At 37.2% G+C, this 9,793-nt stretch overlaps 1 protein-coding gene and 1 long non-coding RNA gene across 10 annotated transcripts in view; one reads left to right on the plus strand and one right to left on the minus strand.

The window, feature by feature from the left end:
• Window positions 1-4,791, minus strand: part of LOC127870799 (uncharacterized) — an 11,467-nt gene extending 6,676 nt beyond the window's left edge. For both annotated transcript variants that reach the window (XM_052413289.1, XM_052413290.1), the window contains exon 1: window positions 961-4,791. In XM_052413289.1, coding sequence (XP_052269249.1) covers window positions 1,471-3,390 — 1,920 coding nt within the window. In that variant the 5' untranslated portion in view covers window positions 3,391-4,791 and the 3' untranslated portion in view covers window positions 961-1,470. The remainder of the gene's footprint in view (window positions 1-960) is intronic.
• Window positions 1-8,348, plus strand: part of LOC127870806 (uncharacterized) — a 20,937-nt gene extending 12,589 nt beyond the window's left edge. For 4 of the 8 annotated variants that reach the window (XR_008044921.1, XR_008044920.1, XR_008044925.1 and 1 more), the window contains 5 exons: window positions 575-668; window positions 3,117-3,266; window positions 4,772-4,877; window positions 5,548-5,708; window positions 6,357-8,347. This is a non-coding gene — a long non-coding RNA (uncharacterized LOC127870806). Of the gene's footprint in view, window positions 1-574; window positions 669-975; window positions 1,081-3,116; window positions 3,267-4,771; window positions 4,878-5,547; window positions 5,709-6,356 lie in introns of all 8 variants that reach the window. The other 4 variants (XR_008044922.1, XR_008044923.1, XR_008044919.1 and 1 more) reach the window with 4 other exon arrangements.
• Window positions 8,349-9,793: the final 1,445 nt, after the last annotated feature.

Consider the following 9,793-nt stretch of genomic DNA (forward strand, 5'->3'; position numbering starts at 1 on the left):
GAGGCAGTCTACAGTTTTTAGCCTTATCTGCGCATTGGCCCCGGTCAATTTCCTGAATTTAAGGTGTATGGCCTAAAAGAAATTGTTTTTTGACTCCAGGAGCTGAAATGTAAGTATAAATGGTCAATATTCTAGTAATTTCACATGTTTTGAGTAATTCGAAACTAAATGACCTGAATTTTAGTCAACAACAACAACATGCTGAGTGAGAAGTAAACACATGTACTTTCTGCTTGAAACAGCCGGCATTTGACAGATTTCAACGGTGGGTTTAAATAAGTTAGCAGTGCAAAAAAGTTCAATGGTAATGACCCATTTTGTTTGGGTTAGTTTGAAAGCATTTGCTTTGATAGTGCGAAGCATGTTGTCGACTGTGTGCGTATTCTTACCCGGAAAGTTAAATGTGATTGCCGGGTTTATGTAAAAATGGGGTTTTTATGGGCAATTTCCGAGACCCCCGAAAAGGTCTATTTTACCCCAGATATAAATTTAAAGAGCATTTTCTGCATTGTTTTGTGCTTTATTTTCAAGCTGTTGACGGGCCGCAATGAATATGGTCTGAATATATTTTCAGGTTGTGACTGAAGGCCTTGTTTTGAGGGTGTTTTGCAGACCAGTGCTTGTCGGCCTGGGGATTTTCCAGAAAAACTGTAGACTGCCCCCTTAAGGTAAAAAATGCCAAATTTCACATCCAAGGCAGCATAGTCAAATGTGACATTTTTTGATAAAATATAATCATCAACACCTGAAAACAGTTTTCCCATTCAATTCTGACCAATTTGAGCAGAGATATTAACATTTCAGTAGGGGGAGGTAAGCCTGATTTTTGAATAAAACCCTACTTTGCATGACAGTTTAACCACTATACTTATCGTAGGTGATTTAAATTTACATTTCAGAGAGTGAAATCTTCTAAATAGGCATAATAGAATGTGATGCTACAAAATTAAGAGTATTTACTTCACTTTTCTTCAGATTCATCTGTGCTTAAGACCCTGTGACTCATGGCCGCTGCTTTTTTTTCGAGTTTTCCCCCGGATCAGCTTGTAGTGAAACTGGAAGCTGTTCTGGGTGAAAAGAGTGAGTTGGTTGGTCTGTGTTGCCTGTGGACTGGTGAAACAGATAGGTACGGCTATGGTGTGCACCGTGTTGTTGTATCGGGCAAGCGCATCAAGCTAAAAGTCCACCGTCTCAAGTACTATTTGTGTGATCCCGGACACAGTGCACTGCAGCGCAATTTCCATATCTCACACCTCTGCCACAATAAGCTTTGCATTAATATAGAGCATTTATCGTATGAGCCAGTAACTGTTAATAATTCCCGCAAAGTGTGCCTTACAAATGGTCAATGCTCGGGTCACAGGGGCTTCAGGGAATGCTGTCTGTGGTCTGCGGTAAATATACAAGTTAGGTTATTGTTATGTTGCCGTTCGCAGTTTGCATGTACTGTACATCACAAGGTTTTCTGCTTTACACTTTAAGTCCATAGCTATGGTCAGCAGCACTTGTAGATGGCATACTTTCAGAGGCATATAGACCGTCCCGGTACAGGGCTCTGTTTGCGTGCCGCTTTCTAAGGTAGAATCTGACTATTTTGTACCGCACTGAGGCCTTCCTGCGGCTGTCATATTCCCGTCTGCGATCCTTGGCCTTCAGTTGGTTGTATATCATGCTATGTAAACTGATTTTTTTCCCTGTCACCTTTTCTGCCACCTTCATTGATGATTTGCTGGGCCCCATAGACCTTGTATGAACTGCAGAATGACACAGAGCTGCAAAGTTTCTAGCATAGAATGAAGTTTTGGGGGCATAATGAAACACAGATGCATTTAAGCTCTCACAAGCATTTGTGTTAAAGAGCTTTGCCACTTCTTTCAACCCCGTGGCATCAAATGTTTTATTAATGTTTCCTAAAATAATTTTCTTGTCACTCTCCTGGAGTGCTAGTGGCTCTCCATAGGGCAAATGTTTGTACGAGCTGGTCACTCGATAGGTGCACACTCGTGAGCGTTCCTTGCACATCTTGTGATCTCCGGAGAAGCAATGCATGATGTTTTCTATAGCAAATTTGGCCGATCGAAGAAAAAGCTCATCACTGCAGCTCTGTTTTCGCAGTCTTTCCAGTTCAATGCGCACTCGGCAGCGGAGGCAGCTGGCCAGCTTACGCATGTATTCGTCTTTGTTGTACTTTTTTGGAATGGATTTGATGTCTGACTTTGCGGCACGCACATGTCTTTCGAGAGCTCTCAGCTTGTGAACAAAGCACTTGTAGTGGGTGGCCGTCTGCTTTTTTAAGTGATTTGTTTGCTTTTTAAGCTCATAGTAATCCCGTATAGCCTTTGCCGATTGCGTACCAGAGTCGGTGGTTATTGACCTTACTGCCAAAGGACCATCTTTCACTTTATCCAATGACCTGTGAAGTAATACTCGCTCACTGCTTGCAATCGAGGCCTCAGCTGCAAAGGTTTTTGAGCAGTTATCATGCCTGCAGTACCTTTTTCTGCAATGCTTGTTGGCCATGGCTATGGCAAGTGGGAGTTTTTGACCTGTATTGTGTTCTACCAGGGCCCCAAAGCTTTGTGTAGACTTTTCGCATCCCCCCTGGGGTCGACATGTGTAGGCGACGTCAAATTGGATGTCAACTTCAGGTTCGAAGCCGGCTTTTTTCATGACATTTGCGACATAGTCCTGATTTAGTTCCAATTGTTTGTCGCTCAGTTCTGTTTGTGCTTGTCCCAAGTCATTAAACTTTTTTTGAAATGTTTGCTTGCATGGCGCCTTAATATTAAGCCATGTTAATACAGTAGCTACATCATCCATTCCAATTTTAGATTTTAGCACTGGCATTGCTACTAAATAGTTCAAAAATCCTGCAGGGGGGCCTCTTGCGGTCTGGATTGTGTCCGACATTGGCAATGTTTGCGAATTAAATCCACAGTAACTACATTTTACACAGATGTAGACACACAGACCAGCACGTGTAACTTTCATTTTCATGTTTGGTTTCTTACAACCACTTGCATGTACATCTTTAATAAGTGCCAGCATTTTCTCATTATTCACAATGAAATTTTCATTGCGGTCACACTCACAATCTGTTTTTTCTTCCTTTTCAGGTTTAGGTCTGAGAGTGTATGCCAGAGTGTCTGCCTGTGCTAACCCTGCTGTGGTTCTGACGAATTGACTGTCCCTGGCTTCCTTGTCTGTCAGCCGTACCAGTCGTTTAGAAGCTTTCGGCGCCTCGGAACTTGCACTGGAAACTCCAGGTTGGTGTATTTCAGTGGATGTAGTCCATTTTGGCTTGTGTCCCAGCTTAAACTGGGTGGCTTTCTTGCCTCTACTCCTGCGTGTGCTAATATTCCCCGCGCTTTTTCTGTAATTAAAAGGCATTTTCACACTAAGTACAAATGTATGTCCAAAGTAGAAAAATAGATGTTGACTGAATAGCAACTTTCACAAAAATGATACCCTGGCCTATAAAGACTCCCACAAATGAAGGTTTTATCTGCAAAATATCACCAGGTCATTGTTTTGGGGCTCTAATCTTGCTTCAATGGCATCATATTACCATAAGACAAATATTTAGACTAAAAAATGTGAGTGTATTAAGACTTGGAACTTCATGGTCAAATATGGCTATAGGAATTACCTCCCTTGCATTGTAAGCACATCTGCTTTAGAGCTGTAGTCTCTGTTTCTGTGTGCCATAGGCTTAGATATTTATGCAAGTAATACCAAGTTGACTTAAATCAACTATTTATACAACATTTAGTGCCTTTCAAACCATTTAAACCCCTATATGTGCATCAACTTTGATGAAAAGTGAGTAAAACACACTGATTTTATCGAAAAAATCATCAAAATTCATTTTATTTTTTAACTTGGACCAGTGTTGTGAACAATTTTTTACTCAGGATCAAAGATGAAACTCATTAGGAGTCATTTGTGGCAATATGATTATACCTACATTTCATATCTGTGCAAACTGAGTGATTTTTAGACTTGGGTAGAAAACCAAAAAAATGACCAAAAAGTTGCGTGAAAATGCCGCCTCTGATATGCTCACTAAAAATAGTATGCAATTGTACATTGTAGTTATTTCACAAAGAAAACCACCCAGTTTCATCCAGAATTGACTGAAGTATACAAATAATTCAAATTTAGATGGGTTTAAAACTTTTGACTGCTATCTTAAGGAGGCAGTCTACAGTTTTTTAGCCTTATCTGCGCATTGGCCCCGGTCAATTTCCTGAATTTAAGGTGTATGGCCTAAAAGAAATTGTTTTTTGACTCCAGGAGCTGAAATGTAAGTATAAATGGTCAATATTCTAGTAATTTCACATGTTTTGAGTAATTCGAAACTAAATGACCTGAATTTTAGTCAACAACAACAACATGCTGAGTGAGAAGTAAACACATGTACTTTCTGCTTGAAACAGCCGGCATTTGACAGATTTCAACGGTGGGTTTAAATAAGTTAGCAGTGCAAAAAAGTTCAATGGTAATGACCCATTTTGTTTGGGTTAGTTTGAAAGCATTTGCTTTGATAGTGCGAAGCATGTTGTCGACTGTGTGCGTATTCTTACCCGGAAAGTTAAATGTGATTGCCGGGTTTATGTAAAAATGGGGTTTTTATGGGCAATTTCCGAGACCCCCGAAAAGGTCTATTTTACCCCAGATATAAATTTAAAGAGCATTTTCTGCATTGTTTTGTGCTTTATTTTCAAGCTGTTGACGGGCCGCAATGAATATGGTCTGAATATATTTTCAGGTTGTGACTGAAGGCCTTGTTTTGAGGGTGTTTTGCAGACCAGTGCTTGTCGGCCTGGGGATTTTCCAGAAAAACTGTAGACTGCCCCCGAAGTAAACAAAATAAAGTATGTCAACTAAATTTATATCACATAATGTTATAAAATACCTTTCATTTAATAAATATATTTGTCATATTACTTTTTATGTAAATATGCGTTTGAAATATTTGACTTTAAAATATATTCAGTCCTGTATGATCATACAAATAGGCGCGCGACAAAGCTGCATTGACTCAATTTCGAAATTATCAAGGTAGAACTATTCTGTCCTGGACTTTTTTATTTATTTTTGTTCGGAAACAATTTTATTTCTTTATTCACAAGATCAGACCATTTTTAGAGTGCTTTTTTTCTGAAATTGCTATCTGTCATCAAATGTCACATGTTTTCGCGACTGTTCAATGTTTGTTTAATTTCATGAATGAATAGCTAGTCAGCTATAAGTTGTTTCATAAAATTCTTTCTAATAAATTTTGGTGAAACTGAGAACACTCCGTGTATTATATTAGCAATGTCAAAATCAAGGGATAAAACATACTGGCACTCGTACAGACAGGTAAAAAAAAATGTTTCACTTAAATCATGTTTACAATGCTAAGGGAATCATGTTCCAGTACACCCAATGCAACAGGCCATTTGGCAGCTATTTCTTAGGTAATTACTTATTGTTCTTTTAGTATACAACATAAATTAATGAACTGAGAACTGTGTACAGATGCTTTGTGTTTCTTTTCAGGTGAGCCATTTGTCTGTATTGGGTGGCCGAAACCGCGCTGATGTGTGCCGGCGCATTCTGAAGCATTGCATGTCAAATGAGGTGGCCAACCAGTACAGCTGGCATGGGAGGAAGAAAAAGGCAGTATTTGGAAAACTTTCTATTGGCTGATGCTGTGCAGAGTAAGTTGTCATAGTATGTGTAAAAAGATAAGGTCACAGTTAGAACTAATTCATAGTGCCAGTTACGCGGTCTTGGTAGTTTTCAGACTATACCTAAGGGGTCAATATAAAAAAACGGGTCTGTATACAACCACGCGTTCTAGGCACCTTTAATTACTATGAGGGGGGTGTAGGGGAGGTAATGCAATCAAATGTCGCAATAAGGTCTTATATCGAAAACCACAATCACGTCTGAAATTGAAATTTCATGAACCTAGCAATTAATGTCGCTATATATTTCCTTGTATGAGACGTAAAATAAATGACGTATTTATATATAATACTATATAAGGTACCCCTATACACCTTAATTCGTGTTAATATCGGGTAAAAAAGGGTATGGAGATACATGTATTTAAAGTGGGAACCCCATGACCTATTTCTTAATCAGAGACCCCGTAACTGGCCATATGTGTGAATATATATATACATACAGAATTACATCCGGCTGTTTTCCTTTTTCAAAAGTAGTCTTCATATTGTAATTTAAAAAGGGTTAAGAAATAATATTGGTTTATAAACTGCCCAGTATCGTTAATTCTTGCAACACTGTTTGAACATATAATGGATATAGAATAATATGAGCCTACATGTCATTACCATTTTCAGAAGCTGTCATGCGGTCCTTGAAATGCACAGCTGCAGAAGTTGAACATGAGTGCAGGGAATGGTTTAGAACAGCCTCTGACCGTGACGGTGGAAGAAAAAAGAGGACAGCCAAAATAAGTGATGAACAGTCCCAATGAATTTTAACTCGTGTGTGTTTTAACTTTTAATTTAGTCTCCTGCTGCAATTTGTTATGATGTAAAGGTCTCTTTGAACTTGAAATTAATGATTTTACACAACTTTTCTTTTAATATGTATACTGATGGAAGCAGTGTATATTTTTGTTGTTTTTTTTTTGCCTTTATTACCTAAATAGCTGTAACTCTGTGTGTTACTTAGGTAAACGTAACTTTTCAATATATTCTTGTTCTAATTGTTTTCATTTGTCATTTTTGAAGAAAACAAGTTTCATGTAGTTTGTATTAATATTGAAGACAATTTTCTTGTAATATTTTTTATTCAAAACTTTCTAGAAATGCCCATAATTTATGTCTAAGTTCAGGGGACATACAAGGTGTTTATTTCTGAAAATACTCAATTATAAAAATCAATTCCCTCAATTCATTTTGAATTTGATAAGTGACAGAACTCAATTATTTTTATTTTCAAGTGATCATTTCCTGGTGAAAACAACAAATAATTTTAATATATGTTAGTTTAAGGTATTTATATGTAAATAAGTCCCAGTAAACTACTCAATTATATATCATTCAGCAATATATTGCTCTGTCCTACTGCAATGTATTCATTAACAAATACTGGCTGCTTTATACTGCATATCATTATTAGTTCTCTTTAAAGGAATGGTCTGACTTAATGGCTTTTTTTTCAGTATTTTGGGGATGTGATCCCATTCCATGAAATTGGGAAATGTTGTGTCAATATATATATTTACCTGCAGTTCAGAAAAAGTACAACTGATTAACTACAAGTCTTATTCCACATTTCACAGCTAGTATTTACCATTTAAGACTATTCAACAATGAGGAATTGCTTGACTTGATTTAGGGGGAAAACATGTGTTCTGCCATTGACAACATGGCCCATTACCTTAAAGTGAGATTTCTAGTCACTTGTACATTTACATTTTGTGCCATTACTATGTTTTGTTTTTTTTGCTGGATAGCAATTTCCTGAATTTACTTGTTACAATTTTTGTGTATCGTATGACTGCTATGTTGTATTTTGCTGACTAGTCTTGTTACTATTTTTTGTGTATCATATGACTACATTGTTGTATTTTGCTGACTAGTCTTACTTGTTACTATTTATTGTGTATCGTATGACTACTATGTTGTATTTTGCTGACTAGTCTTATTTGTTACTATGTTTTGTGTATCGTATGACTACGATGTTGTACTTTGCTGACTAGTCTTACTTGTTACTATTTTTTGTGTAAGGTATGACTACTTTGTTGTATTTTGCTGACTAGTCTTATTTGTTCTTATTTTGTGTGTATCTTATGACTACTATGTTGTATTTTGCTAACTAGTCTTAATTGTTACTATTTTATGGGTATCATACGCTATCCATTTTAAAGAAAGGGTTATTTTATTAATTGCCAGGGTATATAGACCAGTTTTGATAATATGGGTGATATGAACCATTTATACATGCATGTTTGGTAATTTTCCATGTATACAATATGCATGTTGGATACGTTGGTTTTCTTCATAATTCTCTTATTTTATTTTCATTTGCTGAATATTCTATTACCAAAATACAAAACTCAAGTCATTTGGTCATTTAACATTTTGTTTCAATGTGTTACTTTTTCAGTTTCTGTACCTGTAGAATTATAGAGTCTGTTTAAATAATTTCTTTTACATTTGTTGTTAGTCAATGTATATATTAATTAATTTTACCCCATTAGAATAAAAATGTTGGAATTAGTAATAAATCAGTTTAATATTTTCAGTTTCAAGACAGTAGTATAATTAGCAAATACTGTATTCCAGTTTGGTTGAAAAGAATGTAAAAATAAAATGTTGTCTAAAGAAAATGTTCTTTCATTTATTTAAGAAACTGTTTTAGGCCCTTAACACTACCAACAACAATTAAAAACAATTGAGGCTAGACAGGGACTGAGGAATGGTTAAAAGTATGTCGGCACCATGCTGGCTCAAGAAGGTATCGCCGATATACATACCAATGTCGGGCCAACATCGAGCCGTGTTGCACTCCCGATCTCGGGCCGATATACATACCAATGTCGGGCCAACATCGAGCCGTGTTGCACTCCCGATCTCGGGCCGATGTAATTACCGATGTCGGGCCGATATACATACCGATGTCGGGCCAACATTGCGCCGTGTTGCACTCCCGTTGTCGGGCCGATGTAATTACCGATGTCGGGCCGATATTGAAATAAATATCGGGCCGACATCGGACCGATTTAAAATGTTTGCTGGGAAATTGACATTTTGTGGAATAATTATCCGCGCCGAAGGCGGAGGCATATATTATTTGCCTTGTCCGTCCGTCAGTCACAAAACTGTTTAGGGCTACCCAAATTATATCTCAGAAACTATATAAGATATCAACATGAAACTTCATAGGTGTATCAATGCGAAGGGCCATGCACAAGAACCATAAACCTACACTTTCTTTAATAAGAGTTATTGCCCTTCATAATTTTTTTGTATGATGAAACTTTTCAGGGCTATATCTCAGATACCATGCAAGATTTCAACATGAAATTTTATGGGTGTATTGATATAAATGAGAAGTGCCATGCTTAAGAACCATAACCCTTCACTTTCTTAAAACAAGAGGGCCATGATGGCCCTGAATCGCTCACCTGACTCCTAGTTTCTTACCCCAGATGACCCAAATACAATCCCAATCCAGATTTCATAGAGATCTGGTGGAAACTGTGACCTCTATTGTCTACACAAGGTTTTTCTATGATTTGACCTAGTGACCTAGTTTTTGACCCCAGATGACCCAAATACAATCCCAACCCAGATTTCATAGAGATTAACATTCTTGTCAAATTTTATTAAGATTGGATGAAAACTGTGACCTCTACTGTCTACACAAGTTGTTTTTTTTACTTTGACCTAGTGACCTAGTTTTTGACCCTAGGTGAGCCAAATTCGATTCCAACCCAGATTTTAACAAGACAAACATTCTGACCATATTTCATTAAGATCTGATGAAAACTGTGACCTCTACTGTCTACACAAGGTTTTTCTATGATTTCACCTAGTTTCTGACCCCAGATGACCCAAATACATTCCCAATCCAGATTTCATCAAGATAAACATTCTGACCAAATTTCATAGATTGGATGAAAACTGTGACCCCTTTTGTCTACACAAGGTTTTTTATTATTTGACCTAGTTTTTTACCCAAGATGACCCAAATACAATCCCAACTCAGATTTCATCAAGATAAACATTCTGACTAAATTTCATAAAGATTGAATGAAAACTGT

This window comes from Dreissena polymorpha, chromosome 3 (genome assembly GCF_020536995.1).
Source record: "Dreissena polymorpha isolate Duluth1 chromosome 3, UMN_Dpol_1.0, whole genome shotgun sequence".
In the NCBI taxonomy this organism is placed as follows: Eukaryota; Metazoa; Mollusca; class Bivalvia; order Myida; family Dreissenidae; genus Dreissena; species Dreissena polymorpha.